General features: G+C 55.3%; 1 protein-coding gene across 15 annotated transcripts in view; it reads left to right on the forward strand.

Annotated features, from left to right (window-relative positions):
* The window catches only part of SYNGAP1 (synaptic Ras GTPase activating protein 1), a 31,543-nt gene that overhangs the window by 14,219 nt on the left and 2,098 nt on the right, over positions 1–15,226 (forward strand). For 7 of the 15 annotated variants that reach the window (XM_045074700.1, XM_045074710.1, XM_045074709.1 and 4 more), the window contains 13 exons: positions 86–239; positions 458–556; positions 2,019–2,645; positions 2,795–2,939; positions 3,169–3,313; positions 4,822–5,058; positions 5,197–5,398; positions 5,605–5,783; positions 6,456–6,497; positions 6,894–7,968; positions 8,363–8,536; positions 10,176–10,387; positions 11,523–11,613. In XM_045074700.1, coding sequence (XP_044930635.1) covers positions 86–239; positions 458–556; positions 2,019–2,645; positions 2,795–2,939; positions 3,169–3,313; positions 4,822–5,058; positions 5,197–5,398; positions 5,605–5,783; positions 6,456–6,497; positions 6,894–7,968; positions 8,363–8,536; positions 10,176–10,387; positions 11,523–11,613 — 3,382 coding nt within the window. Of the gene's footprint in view, positions 1–85; positions 240–457; positions 557–2,018; positions 2,646–2,794; positions 2,940–3,168; positions 3,314–4,821; positions 5,059–5,196; positions 5,399–5,604; positions 5,784–6,455; positions 6,498–6,893; positions 7,969–8,362; positions 8,537–10,175; positions 10,388–11,509; positions 11,614–12,659; positions 12,740–15,226 lie in introns of all 15 variants that reach the window. The other 8 variants (XR_006605181.1, XR_006605182.1, XM_045074704.1 and 5 more) reach the window with 8 other exon arrangements.

The following is a 15,226-nucleotide window of genomic DNA, read 5'->3' on the forward strand; positions in this document are numbered from 1 at the left end:
AGGATAGGTCTCCATCCTAGAGCTGGCCCCTGGGTGTGTCAGAAGAGTGAGGCCCTAATCTTGTGGTCTGACCCTTCCCTGCCAGGGCCCGGCTGATGCAGAGCTTCAAGGAGTCACATTCTCATGAGTCCTTGCTGAGCCCTAGCAGTGCAGCTGAGGCCTTGGAGCTCAACCTGGATGAAGATTCCATTATCAAGCCAGTGCATAGCTCCATCCTGGGCCAGGAGTTTTGTTTTGAGGTACTGAGTCTAGTGGGCTGGAGAGGGCAGGAGTGATGGAGGGTGAGGGCACAGAGGCCTGGAGAAAGTGGCACAGGTGGGGATGGTAAGGAAACAGAAACTTCTGGGGCTGGGAGAGAGGAGGGTAGGTAAGGGAGGAAGACATGGTGATGGGGTCTTGGGTGCTTAGGAGTCACCTCCCCTCTGGAGCCCCATCTCAACCCCCCACCCCTCTTTAGGTAACAACGTCTTCAGGAACAAAATGTTTTGCGTGTCGTTCCGCGGCCGAAAGGGACAAATGGATCGAGAATCTACAACGGGCAGTGAAACCCAACAAGGTATTGGGAGTAAAGGAGATACAGACATTATGCGCAAGGCAAAGGTCAAACCACAGGGGAAGCTGGGGGCCTAGAGGGCAAGGTGAGCTAAAGGGAAGTGGGGCTTGGGGAAGAGGGGACCTGGATGAGCAGGAGGTGACCCCACGTTTCTCTGAGTCCCCGTTTCTTTTGCCATTCTTTCTGCCTCAGGGTCTATTACCATAGAAGTCATAGACTTACAGCGTTGATCCATCTTTCCTGGAGGCAAGCAGTGCCTGCCAGTACCCTGACAGCTGGACACCTAGCCCCTGCTTGCCACATCTCTGGGAGACTCATAGAGTTGTCAGTTAGCCAAGCCTCTAGACCTTAGTTTCCTCTCCATAAAGCTGGTGGGAATAGGGTTTATATGACAATTAGATGATCTCTAAAGTCCTTTTGGCTCAGAGATTCTACAAGTCTGGGTTCTTCCCAAAGCTTCTATCTCCCAGGAGAAATGCTCCCAGTTCCATCAGCTCTTCTCAGATCCCAGGCTCCAGTGAGCTCACAGTCCTGGCAGCCCTCCTCTGGGGAAATCCCTTGTTTTTCATTGTCCATAATTAGACCCAAGAGGCTGGGTGCAGTCTGACCCATGCAGAATCGGAACACCAAGTTCTGTTCACGCGGCAGCCTCCCCTGAGCTTGACCAAGACCTTGTGGTCCTATGCATCCCCAGGCCCTTTCGCACTGATTCTGCACGTAGCCTCGCCCATCTCGTATTTATGCAACTCACGTTTTTGTGTGTTTTTATAGTCAATCTCTGATTGTTTTGGGGGGACTCCGCAGTTCACCCCTTCAAATTCCACCTTATTTTTTTTGGTTTATTCTTTGAGCTTTTGAAACTTTCCCCAAGGCTGATTCTGTTGTCTGATGTAGGAGCCCCTTGCTGTACTAGTTGTCCAGGGCTGCAGTAACAAATTACTGTAAATTAGGTCACTTAAAACGAAAGAACTTTATTCTTCCAAAGTTTAGAAGACCAAAAGTCCAAAAAGAAGGTGCTGGCAAAACCCTGGTCCCTCTGAAGCTCTAGGAAGAACCCTTCCCTGCCTCTTTTTGTTTTTCTCATTTTTTCTTTCTAGCGTCTTGATAGCTCTTTGACTTGTAGCTGCATCTGTCCAATTTCTGCCTCTGTGTGACTTCAGTTTAGGTCTCTAAATCTCCCCCTGCATACAGAAATGCCATTGGATTTAGGGCCCACACTAATCCAGAGTGGATACATCTTGATATGAGTAGATCAGCAGTTCCCCAGTGAAGGCCACATTCATAGGTTCCAAGTGGACACGAATTTTGAGGGGAGTACACTATTCAACCCAGTACACACATCTTCTTAGCCTTCTGACTGCCATCTTAGAGATCCTGTCGCGTTTTCTCACTGCCTCTCCCCTTTTGGTGTCTCTGTCTTTCTCTCCCTTCTCTGTTATCCGCTGGGCCCACCCTACTCCCCTAGGACAACAGCCGCCGAGTGGACAATGTGTTGAAGCTGTGGATCATAGAGGCTCGGGAGCTGCCCCCCAAAAAGCGGTACTACTGCGAGCTGTGCCTGGACGACATGCTGTATGCGCGCACCACCTCCAAGCCCCGCTCGGCCTCAGGGGACACTGTCTTCTGGGGCGAGCACTTCGAGTTCAACAACCTGCCGGCTGTCCGCGCCCTGCGGCTCCATCTGTACCGTGACTCAGACAAAAAGCGCAAGAAGGACAAAGCGGGCTATGTCGGCCTGGTGACTGTGCCTGTGGCCACCCTCGCTGGGCGCCACTTCACAGAGCAGTGGTACCCCGTCACCCTGCCGACGGGCAGCGGGGGCTCTGGGGGCATGGGGGGCTCAGGAGGGGGTGGGGGCTCTGGGAGTGGCTCCGGGGGCAAGGGCAAAGGAGGCTGCCCAGCTGTGCGGCTGAAGGCGCGTTACCAGACCATGAGTATCCTGCCCATGGAGCTCTATAAGGAGTTTGCAGAGTACGTCACCAACCATTACCGGATGCTGTGTGCGGTGCTGGAGCCTGCCCTGAATGTCAAGGGCAAGGAGGAGGTGGCCAGTGCACTGGTTCACATTCTGCAGAGTACGGGCAAGGCCAAGGTGAGCACTGTGCCCTCAGGAACAGGTGACCCAGCAGTGGGCACTTGCTGGGGGGCGGGGTTGGGATGGATAGTAAGGATAGGGCACTTTGTCTTCGGAATGAGCTTGGGTTGGACAGAGGCCGACCCTTGGATTTTCCCGGGCCTCAGGACTTCCTTTCAGACATGGCCATGTCTGAGGTGGACCGGTTCATGGAACGGGAGCACCTCATATTCCGCGAGAACACGCTCGCCACTAAAGCCATAGAAGAGTACATGAGACTGATTGGTCAGAAATACCTCAAGGATGCCATTGGTATGGCCCACCCTCCGGTCTCCCTCCTCCCAAACTTAACAGATGTCCATCCCAACCCTAAACCTGGCTACTCCAGACCCGAGGTCACACTTCCTCAGCTTGATGCTTCCCAGCCTCGAGTCCCTGGCCTCTGGCCTCCAGCCATGGGATACCACAATTCCCCAACCCAGGCAGCCCCCATCCCTGCCCTTGGCAAGTGTGACCACCCTGTGTTGTGCCCCCACCCCAGGGGAGTTCATCCGTGCTCTGTATGAGTCCGAGGAGAACTGCGAGGTGGACCCCATCAAATGCACAGCATCTAGCCTGGCCGAGCACCAGGCCAACCTGCGGATGTGCTGTGAGTTGGCCCTGTGCAAGGTGGTCAACTCCCACTGGTGAGACTGGGAACGCTGGGTGGGGGCCGGGGCCGGGGTCGTGTGTTCATCTGTTCATCCATCTGTCCATCCGCAAAGAGGACTGAGTACTGGGTATGGGCAGAGCAGTGTGCTGGGGGCTGTGAGGCAGGCAGACAGGATTGAGGCTTGGCCCTGCCCTGAGAGGGCATCACCCGGAATGAGTAGGGATGGAGTAGATGTACGGAAGTCCACAGAACAGTTGTAGTAGGTGTGAAGTGTCAAGTGAGGCTTCCCCCAGGAAACGTAAGGTCAGAGAAGGCAGAGCTTTGATGGGAACAAGCAAGGAAGGCTTCATGGAGGAGGTGTCCCTGGGCTGGGCTTTGAAGACTGGGTTGGGTTCTGATACATGGATATGGTGGGCAAAGGAGACATTGCAGGAGAAGGCTCTGGGATGGGCACATGAGTGAAGGTGAGCGGCCCGGGAGCTTTTGGGGGCCGGTAGTTAGCTCAGGTTTCATGGAGCCCGTGGCTCCTAGTGGAGAGTGGAAGGAGGAGAGGTCCGGAAAGGGGGGTTGGAGTTAGAGTCTGGAAGTCCTCAGCTGTCAGGCTAAGGAGACTGAGTTCACCAGTGGGTCATGGGATGCCATTAGTGGTGCTAGTGCCAAGAAGTATCACGATCGAGAAGATTAATCCTTAAGTGGTGTAGAGTGCAGGGCATGACAAGTAGGGAGAGCATGGTGCAGGCTAGCTAGAGGTGATTGTTTTTGGGTGAGATGTGGATCAGGATAGTGGCAGGGAGGGGAGAAAAGGGCCTGTTGTGAAGGCCCCTCTGAGGAAGGGATCAGCTGGAGTTGTCAACTGACTGGGAAGAAGGGAACTTGTCTGTGGGGAGTCATGGATGACTTGAGAGGCCATGAGGCTGGTGTTTGAGACCTGCGGCCTCATTGACAGAACCCAGGGAAGTCAGGAGGAGGAGCTCCGAGGTGTGGGGGCGATGGTGAGCTCTGTTTTACACTACACGAGTCAGAGTTTAAGGTGTCAATGGGATGCTGAAGTGGAACGGGGAGGTGGGGGAGTGAGCGCTGAGCCATCGCAGGGAGTGGGGATCACGCAGGGGCACTTCCATCCCCATTTCCCTGGAATCCAGAAGAGTTGGGGGGTCCGAGCTCCCTGTACCTCAAGTGACCCTCCATCTCTCTCCCATCTCTGTCTCTCCCTGGTGTCTGTTTTTCTTCTACTCCTCTCCTTGTCTCTCTCATACACCCTCCGTCTCTCTCCCGCATGTCTCTCTCCCCTCACCTTCTCTCCCCCTCCATTTCTTTCTCCCCGATCTGTCTGTTCCCTCTTCCATAGGCCTCTTCTTCCAGCAGCCTTCCGTCTTCCTGCTGCAGTCCCTCCCTCCCTGTCTCTCCCTGACTCTGTTTCCACACCCTCACCTCCTACCACCCCCCTCAGCATGTTTCCTGGAAGCTGAGGGTCTCTGGGGCTCAGTCCCGGTCTCTCTCTTTCTCTCTCTCTCTCTCTGTCTCCCCACCCCTTCCCCTCAGCGTGTTCCCGAGGGAGCTGAAGGAGGTGTTTGCATCTTGGCGACTGCGCTGCGCAGAGCGGGGCCGGGAGGACATCGCTGACAGGCTGATCAGCGCCTCGCTCTTCTTGCGCTTCCTCTGTCCAGCCATTATGTCGCCCAGTCTCTTTGGGCTCATGCAGGAGTACCCAGATGAGCAGACCTCACGAACCCTAACCCTCATCGCCAAGGTCATCCAAAACTTGGCCAACTTTTCCAAGTGAGGGAAGCCTCAGGCAGGGGTAGGGTGGGGCTGGGGGTGGCCAGGAAGGGTCTCCCGAGTCCCCAGAGACCCTCAGACGGGTGGGTGTGAGGCCTTCTGTGTGCGTGACCTCTACCTTCTGGACACCTTGGCCAGGTTTACCTCAAAGGAGGACTTTCTGGGATTCATGAATGAGTTTCTGGAGCTGGAGTGGGGTTCCATGCAGCAGTTCCTGTATGAGATCTCCAACCTGGACACGCTGACCAACAGTAGTAGCTTTGAGGGTTACATCGACTTGGGCCGAGAGCTCTCCACACTCCATGCTCTGCTCTGGGAGGTGCTGCCCCAGCTGAGTAAGGTCAGCAGATGCCCATCTGTCCCCTCCCCAGGTGTTTCCAGAGGCTCCAGTGGCCTGAGAGACCACCCCTCACACAGATTTTTCTCCCCTCCCAGTCCCCACCCCATCTCTACCACTCCCCCAGTTCGGACACCCTTCCCCCACTCCCCGCACCCTCTGGGGCCCTCTTAGAGCTGGGCACTGAGGTAACAGCCTCACCCTTCCAGGAAGCCCTCCTGAAGCTGGGCCCACTGCCCCGGCTCCTCAACGACATCAGCACAGCTCTGAGGAACCCCAACATCCAAAGGCAGCCGAGCCGTCAGAGTGAGCGGCCCCGGCCTCAGCCTGTGGTGCTTCGGGGCCCGTCGGCCGAGATGCAGGGCTACATGATGCGGGACCTCAACAGGTGAGCACCGGGGACCCCCATGCCTGTGCCTGGGGGCCCTGACTTCTCTGCTCAGGGGACATCTCACTGGGCCCCTGTGCATCTCTCTTGGGCTTGAAAGAAAGGAAAAAGAGGCAGGCTCTCAGAGAAAATGGTAAGAAGATGGGTTAGGCCGAGAGCCCTTTAAGGGCAGAGGGAGCAGGCAACTTTGAGCCCCAGGAAGAGTGAGGGGGCTCCTCTGGCTCCAGCCTATTGGAAGCCTGGGGCTTCCTGCCACAAGCTCTGCTTTGCCTAGCCCCTCTGCCGGCCCATGCCTGCCCCAGAGCAGAGGTTCAGCCACACATGCTGGATCAGCCGTGTAGCACCCAAACACTGAACCGTCTCTGGCCTGGTCGGTAAATAAGTACCACCCTGGTCCCCTCCAGAACCTAGCGGACCTCAGTTACCACCCAGCGCTGGGAAGTAACGTGGGGATCCTAGCAGGGCCTCCTGAGCCCCAGCATCCATTTCAACGCGGCGGCCTCGGCTGCTGCTTATTCTGCTGACCGCCCTGCTTGTCCCTCCGCCCCGGTCTCCCTCCATGATGCCATACCCATTCCACCATTCCCACCTCTCCTTCCATGCGTCCACGCCTTCTGCCCACCTCTCTCCTTCTCTCTGTCTGTGCTCGCCCCTCTTCCCATCTCTCTCCAGCTCCATCGACCTTCAGTCCTTCATGGCTCGCGGCCTCAACAGGTGAGGGGCTCTCCCCTCCCCCGTCCCCCTCTCCTCTCCTCTCTGCTCCCCCCTCCCACTCCAGTGGCCTTCACCTTCCTCCTCTCCTCTTCTCCTCCATGCACCCTCATCTCCTCCATATCTGCCCGGACTTGCCCCTCATCCCTCCTCTTGGTGCCCCCATCTCCCCTCCTCTAGGCCTCACTCCCTTCCTGGAGGGGTCCTTTCCTTTCCTTTTTCCCATATATCCCCTCCTATGCTCCCTGCCGGCCCTCTCCAGAGCTGCTACCTCCAGCTCCCCGCCCTTCCCTGCAGGTCCCGCTTCTCACCCCAAGGCCTGTGCCACCCCACAGCAGGCTCAGTTGCCGGTGGCCACAGCCTCAACTCCTGCTCGTATGCCCCTTTCCCTTCCCGCAGCTCTATGGACATGGCTCGCCTCCCCTCCCCAACCAAGGAAAAGCCGCCCCCACCACCCCCCGGTGGGGGTAAAGACCTGTTCTATGTAAGCCGTCCACCCCTGGCCCGCTCTTCGCCAGCATACTGCACAAGCAGCTCGGACATCACAGAGCCGGAGCAGAAGATGCTGAGCGTCAACAAGAGTGTCTCCATGCTGGATTTGCAGGGCGACGGGCCCGGTGGCCGCCTCAACAGCAGCAGTGTGTCCAACCTGGCAGCCGTTGGGGACCTGCTGCACTCGAGCCAGGCTTCCCTGACTGCGGCCTTGGGGCTGCGGCCTGCACCCGCGGGACGCCTCTCCCAGGGGAGCGGCTCGTCCATTACCGCAGCTGGCATGCGTCTCAGCCAGATGGGTGTCACCACGGATGGTGTCCCTGCCCAGCAACTGCGCATCCCCCTCTCCTTCCAGAACCCTCTCTTCCACATGGCTGCTGATGGGCCAGGCCCCCCAGGGGGCCACGGAGGGGGTGGTGGTCACGGCCCACCTTCCTCCCACCACCACCATCACCACCATCACCACCACCGAGGTGGAGAGCCCCCTGGGGACACCTTTGCCCCGTTCCATGGCTATAGCAAGAGTGAGGACCTCTCCTCAGGGGTCCCCAAGCCCCCTGCCGCTTCCATCCTTCACAGCCACAGCTACAGTGATGAGTTTGGACCCTCTGGCACTGACTTCACCCGTCGGCAGCTCTCACTCCAGGACAACCTGCAGCACATGCTGTCCCCTCCCCAGATTACCATTGGTCCCCAGAGGCCTGCCCCCTCAGGGCCTGGAGGTGGGAGTGGCGGTGGGGGCAGTGGCGGGGGTGGCGGGGGCCAGCCGCCTCCATTGCAGAGGGGCAAGTCTCAGCAGTTGACCGTCAGCGCGGCCCAGAAACCCCGGCCATCCAGTGGGAATCTGTTGCAGTCACCGGAGCCGAGTTACGGCCCTGCCCGTCCACGGCAACAGAGCCTCAGCAAAGAGGGCAGCATTGGGGGCAGCGGGGGCAGCGGTGGCGGAGGGGGTGGGGGGCTCAAGCCCTCCATCACGAAGCAGGTACGTGGGGGTGGGAGGAAGGCCAGATGGGGGAGGGACAGGAAGGGAAGGAGGAAATGGGTTGGGGAAGTGGGGGGCAGAATGGTCTGGGGTCTGAAGTCACACTGTTCTCACCTTCTTTCATTCATTAGCTGTATATAAAGCTCCTGCTATGTGCTATGTCTTGTTCTGGGCACCATGGCTTTGACAGTGAACGCCACCCAAGCCATGCCCTCATGGAGCTCATGTCTCCAGAGGGGAGACATGATAAATAATTAAATAGCATTCACAAGGGCATCGGCACAAGAGCAGGGGAGCAAGACTGGGATGGTCATCTCCTTTGGCAGCACTCTCCCCTAAATGCACCCTGCCTTCTCCCACCTTTCCTCTCCACCCCCACCTCGCCCTGTCCCAGCATTCTCAGGCGCCATCCACGCTGAACCCCACCATGCCAGCCTCCGAGCGGACAGTGGCCTGGGTCTCCAACATGCCTCACCTGTCCGCTGACATCGAGAGTGCCCACATCGAGCGAGAAGAGTACAAGCTGAAGGAGTACTCCAAGTCGATGGACGAGAGCCGACTGGATAGGGTACGCTGGGCCCCAGACCTTCCCAGTACGCACAGGGGAAGCACCAGGGGTCAAGTAGTTACAGGGGGAAGAAGAGACAAAGATCTGATCCCCCTTTCCTGAGAAGCTTTCAAGCCTCTTGGGGAGGCTGGGCATACACAGTCTGTCGGAAAGCCAACGTCCAGCTGTATTTTGTGGCTTATATGCATCATAGGCTGTTGGTGGAGAAATGGTCTATGTTAAAGCTTATTTCTGTGTTCCTCCCCAGGGAGAACATAAACCCTGGCTTCTGTAACTACCCAGGGAAGGGAGGGCTGCTCTACCAGCAGTGTGAGCTGCTGAACTGGGCAGGGACAGATAGGTTATAGGTGTACTACAGATGATGTCCACCTTACCCACCTTAACCAGGTGACAGAGGGTCGGTGTTGGGAAGTGGTACTTATTGGCCCATTTGTGCAGAGACCAGACTCTCAGCTGATGGTGGCCCAGAGCAAAAGACAACAAGAGCTCCAGGGCCCCACACAGATAACTTAGCAGAAAGTTCCTTGGGGAAGCTGTTGGTCCAAGGGCTCTGAAGAAGAGGGTGGCTGTAGGATTAGGTTGATCTAAAGACTGTAGGACCCCAGTTTGGGGGAGCAGCGAGAAGTTTCTCGAGAGTTGTGGTCTTTGAGCATAGGAAAATGTTTGGGACTGATCTAGATGGATTTGGCATAGCAAGTTCCAGGAGAGAATTAAGCCTTAATGCCATAAGGTAGCCACCTGAGGTCATAAATAACATCTCTCCTTTACGTCTAGAATGGGGTTGATTATGTATGTATCCTCTTTGGAGAAATGAGCAAATACTCTTTCAAATCATATTTTCTGTTCTATGGCTCAGATGAGATATTTTTGGTGAGGAAGGCTCCAGACTGGGACTATCCAGTAGAATTTTCTGCAGTAATGAGAAATGTTCTGTGATCTGCACCATCCAGTATGGTAACCACTGGCCATATGTGGCTGATGCTATTGAGGAACCAAATGTTTAGTTTTACTTGCATTTTAAAGAGCCACACATAGCTAATGGCTGCTGTATTGAGTAGCACACACAGCTACAGACTCTAGAGCCAATAGGGGAGATAAAATGGCTCTCCTATGCCCTTCTAGCCCCAGAATTCCAGGATCAGTATCAACAGAGACGCAGTCCTAGATTCTTAGCCTGGACTTGTCTAAAGTCCAGATCCGTCATCCCACATAGCCTCTCCTTGTCTTGTCTTGTCTTGTCTTCCTGGGTATCCCCCTCCCCCTGCTCTGGTTAGATTGAGCAGTCACCTTAATCTTTAATTTCTGGGTATGGTCACTCAAGGTGTGTCCTTGAGTCTGTCTAGGTTCTTGTGTGGGTCCTCATATGTCCAGATTTACATGTGAGGGCAGGTATGTATTTCTCAGGGTATGGGACCATATGACCTTGGTCCATTTTAAAGAACACTTAGTTTGCTCCATGGAAGGGCCTTCTCAAAAGCCCCCATGTCTGATATGATCAGCAGGCAGGGGAAGGACTGGAGAAGGCCGCTGGGATGTCCCTCACCATGCAGTGGCTGCATGGAAGGCAAGGACAGAGACTGGGTGGTGGGGTCGGGGTGAGGCACCCCTCACAGTGCGGGGTCTTGTGCCCGGCGGGCAGGTGAAGGAGTATGAGGAAGAGATCCACTCACTGAAGGAACGGCTACACATGTCCAACCGTAAGCTAGAAGAGTATGAGCGGAGGCTGCTGTCCCAGGAAGAGCAGACCAGCAAAATCTTGATGCAGTATCAGGCCCGACTGGAGCAGAGTGAGAAGAGGCTAAGGCAGCAACAGGTGGAGAAGGATTCGCAGATCAAGAGCATCATTGGCAGGTGAGGGGCGGCCTGGGGAGGGGTAGCAAGGGAGAGCCTGAGGCTGAAGAGAGCCAGTGAGCTCCCTCTCCAGCCTCCAGTCGCAAACTCAGGACACCAGGAGGAAAGCCCATGACCCTGCTCCCAGAGGTTGCCACTCACTCACCAATCACCAAGTGGGGAGAAACCTCTAGTTAGTGCATAAGTGTCCCTGTGCCAAATCCTGATTTCTCCCCTGACAGAGTAACTTCTGAACCCCTAAAAAAATGTGCCTGTTACTGTCCCATCACTGTGTGTCTGGCCCCAGCCTAGGCCAAGACTCCCCACTGGTTATTCTCAATCAAGCCTATGACATTCTCCCCGAACCCATGAGGAGATCCCTAGCCAGAGTAGCCCCTAGCCATCCCTATCCTGGGTAAACCTTCTCTCACCCTGAAAAGATGTTCCATTAGAAAATGAATGGCCCTTCTTTTAGCATGTGCACATTTTCAACTGCTCTGTCAAGCCCTGGCCTCCAAAGACAGTGTCTCAGCCAGGGGGTCAGCTATCCTGAGAAGTGGATGGGATCCCAGGCCCCACTCTAACTACAGCCAATCCCATTTTGACCCACTCTGAAGGTAGCTTTGAGTAAGGTTAGTTAGAAGAAAAGAGCTTGACTTGAAACTTATTTTGAAACCCTGCTCTAACGGATATCCTTGGTGAGAAATCACCTTGAGAATCTTCATCAAAGGCAGGGAGGTGATGGGAAATGATGACTGTAGAGACACCTCTTGGGCTATGGGCATCCCAGGGGAGGCACTGGAGGTGTCCTAGGTTCAGTGAGGTGGAATGGGAGACGTAGAAGCCAGGCTTTCAGCCACAGAGGGGCTGCGGGAGGGCATTGTCCTGAATGAGAGGGTGGAGGGCCAGGGGGTGTCTGGGTGGTGGAGGTCTTTGAGGCCCAGAAAGCTGTCCTTAGCAGGGAGATGTGAGGGTGCGTGAGAGGAAGGTTAATACAGGGAGTCTTTTGGGTTGTAACTATGGAAGGATTCTGAGGGCAGAGGAGGACTTCAGAGGCTTTTCCAGAGAGCTACAGGGGTTCCCCAGGATCAGGAGTTCCCCCGGCAGGCTCCAGGCCTGTGCCCGCCACTAACCCCACTGAAGCCCGTCCCTTCAGGCTGATGCTGGTGGAGGAGGAGCTGCGCCGGGACCACCCCGCCATGCCTGAGCCGCTGCCCGAACCCAAGAAGAGGCTGCTCGACGCTCAGGTGGAAATTACAATGTCATTTATCTTCTCCGTGTCCCATCCCCATCCATCCCACTGTCCTTCGTGCACTCACTGCACCAGCCACCCAGCCCCATCGCCATCTGTCTCCCACTGTCCTCCGTTTGTCCACTGGCTGCTTCTGGCAGCACCCCCCACCAACAACCCCATCTTCATCCCATCGTCTGTGCCTTTGTCACTCCTGGCAGTGTCAGCCCCACCCCTGTGCCTTCCTGCCCCATCTTTCCCACTCCTGTCTGGGTCTCCGAACATCCACCAGAACCTCAGTCTCTCTGCCCTCAGAGTCCACCCAGTTCCCAGCACCCCTGCCCCGTCTGTGCCTGTTCCTGCTCACATCAGGGAATTCAGCTTCCTCTGAGCTCTTCTTGGGCCGAAGGGCTAGAGGCTGTAGTTTGCTGGAATAGAGTATGAGTTCTAGCTTCTCAGGCTCTGAATGGTGCCCATCACGTCGGTTCTCTTGGCTCCCCAATTTTCCTGTGTCCCGGGGCAGCTCTGAAATAGTTTCCTGTTCTGACTCTTTTTAGCTCTTGAAGGCCCCTCCCACCCCATAAGCCCTTCTTCCCTCAGTATTTAAATCCAGTGAAGGCCTTTGGCCTGTCTCTCCCTCTGGTCCTCATACCTGTCCAGCTCTCCAGCTCCCTGCTGCCCTCCCTCTCTTCTCAGCCAGCTTTTATTTATTTATTTATTTTGTTAAAAGATTTTATTTATTTACTTAACTTGAGAGAGAAGAGAGGAGAAAGGTCAGAGGGAGAAGCAGACTCCCTGCCAAGCAGGAAGCCCGATGCAGGACTCAATCCCAGGACTCCAGGATCATGACCTGAGCCGAAGGCAGTTGCTTAACCCACTGAGCCACCCAGGTGCCCTCTCAGCCAGCTTTTAGGACCTCCCTTGTGCACCCTTACCCCTCGCTCTCCCCAATTCTGCTCACTTTCCCACCCACGCTCCTCCTTCCTCTGCTCTGACCGCCAGGCTTCCCCACCACGACCGCCAAGGCTCCTGACCCCGTGACCCCACTCTCTCCCCCTGCAGCTCCTCATCAGGTAATTCTCCTGGTTCCGCTTTGACCACGGGCGGAGGACACAGGGGGAGGTGACTCCGGACCACTGCAGGTTGGTCATGAAGCCCACTTCCCTCTGACTCTCTGGAGCCTCTTCCCCCCGCTCCCCAACTGCTGCCCTCCACACCCGAGAACCTCCACAGACCCTACCCTCCTGACACGTCCTGCACAGACCCATCTCCCAAGCCACGCCCAAAGAGAGCACTTCCTGCTGCTCCCCGAACTGTTCAGTGACACCCTACCCACTCCAAGCATTTTACCCTGGACAGGCCCAGCACATCCCCTCATCTCCTTGGACAGAACCCACCGCCCAGCCTCCTCTCAGTCCTCTTCCTCTGCCTCTCCAATGTATGTCTGTCACCCCCCATTTCACCAGAGCGTCCTTGGGAGTTGGGACGTTAGGGGTGGGGTTTGTTAAGGGGTGGAATTGATGACGGGTTGGGGGACCCTGGCTAGAGGGACGAGCTGACTGCGGCAGGTAGGTGGGGGTTTCCTCTTCCCTCCCTAACCTTGGTTCTCCACCCCTCCCCTGTGCCTCTCTTCCTCCTCCCTTACATCTGTGAGGTAGAAGGCATCTGCAGCTCCTGCTGGGCCCCACTGGTGGGAATTAGAAATGGGTAGGCTACCTCAGGAAGACTTTGGGAAGGGGCACTGGAAAGAATGCTGTTGGGATGTCAGGACACTAGGCAGGGTGAGTGGAACAAGAAGGAACAAAAAAGGAGCCTTGACAGATGTTAGGATGCAGACTGGCCTATGTGGCGTGGGAGTTGGAAGTGGGGTGAGCCGTCTTCCTAGATAAGATCATGGGCTCAGTAGCCATGTGGATTCCCAGGCAGAGATGCCAGGAACAGCATGTTAAATAATCTCTATTCTTCTTGTCAGAGCTTACTCCCCCCTCCTGCCACCCAGTGGCCTTGCCGGACGCATAGTCCTACCTAAAAACCAGTAAATGGGAACCTGTCAGCCATTGACATCATTTCTGAGATGCTCTCTTTTCTGTGGGATTGATCTGCAGTGGGCAATGGCTCTTCACACTGTAATTTTAACTCTCTGCCTGCCCAGCCTCTCTGCCAAAGTAGTTAGTGATCTGTAAACAGATGCTAGAAGGCACCAGGGGACTGCACCATTTAAAGGACTCCTGCAGTGAATTCTTTTGTAAAATGAATAACGGCACCCTCATTTATCTACTTTCTAAATTTGGGTCCATGGGGGTGTTAGGGGGCATGCCTGTGCTCTGCTGCCAGACAGGCAGAGAGGAGGGGATTTGAGGTTCCCTTCCCCTGCTCTCCCACCATACTCAGGATTCCCTACCATAAGTAACTTCCTCTCTCGCTGACTTTGGGAAAATGTGCGAGGTGCTCAGTAAGATAAGGGGGAGGTTTTGCTCAAGGCTGGGGTTTTGGTGAGCTTCGAAGAGGTGAGCTCTTTGATTTGGAAGGGAGACCTGACTCGGGAGCTTCTACTTGGGATGTTTTTGTATCCTACAGAGATATGGTTACATGTAACAGGCCTAAATGCCCCGTGGCCCAGGAAATAAATAGGACCCTTTCTAAATCACTTTAAGGTTTTGGTCCCTCTGCAATGCAGCCATTGGCTTAAAGGTTAATTTTGTGCCTGTATTTTAAAAAGCCAAGTGAGTGACTGGAAGTGTAGTATAGAAAGCTTGCTTCTCTCCCAGCAGAGGAACAGAAGCCAGAGCTAAGGGCAGGAGGCAGGAGCTAGCTGGTTTGGGGTGGGGAGTAGGGTCTGGTACCCCTCTCCTTCTAACTGGGATCCCAGGGAGAGGGATTGAAAGGAACATGGGGGTGGAAAAGAATGAAGCAGTTCTGCTTCCTGAGGACACAGAGATGGGGCCATGCTGTGCCTCTGCAGACGCTCCTAGCACAAGAGAGAGGCAGCCCTCCCACAAGGTTTTTACCATCCCCCTGAATCCCTTGCCCCCCCTCCAACAGTTAAACCTCTCTCTGATTTGGAATGTTACATTCAAGAAGATGACCACTCTGAACAAGTGACAGAATTGAGTGGCGGTGTCTATTTAATGAATGCACGTCTTCAAAACACACTTAAGTAGGACTCAATGAACAAGGCTTTTCCACTCGAGGTCCTCAGGGAGCATGCGTTCATGAATAGATAGGATTCAAAAGTCTGTTGGCTGGTACCCTCCTACAGACACGTTCCCACCCTTTCTTCAGAGCTGAAGGAAAATTCAAGCCCAGTTTTTGTTCCAATTATGAAAAAACTCCAAATCCACGGGGGTTCGGATTAATGAGGTTTTGCTGTACTGCCTCCCCTTGTTCCCTCAACACAAAGTTCCTACCTTGGATTGGGGGTGGACTGGGAGGGGGTTCCAAGAGGAAGAGGGAGGCTGGGTAGGGGAAGATACAAGGGGTTAGGTTGGGGGTAAGATAGGAACTCATTTCTTTTGAACTGGTTTCCTGGTATGACTCCCTGGGTTGAAGGCCCGTTAGGAGTCAGGGGGTGAGATTCTCTTCTCCCTGATCCCAGAAGATGTACCTTCTACTTCAGGTGAGAAATAGAA

Source organism: Mustela putorius, unplaced genomic scaffold, assembly GCF_011764305.1.
Source record: "Mustela putorius furo isolate JIRA1106 unplaced genomic scaffold, ASM1176430v1.1 tig00000135_pilon_pilon_pilon, whole genome shotgun sequence".
NCBI classification, from domain to species: Eukaryota; Metazoa; Chordata; class Mammalia; order Carnivora; family Mustelidae; genus Mustela; species Mustela putorius.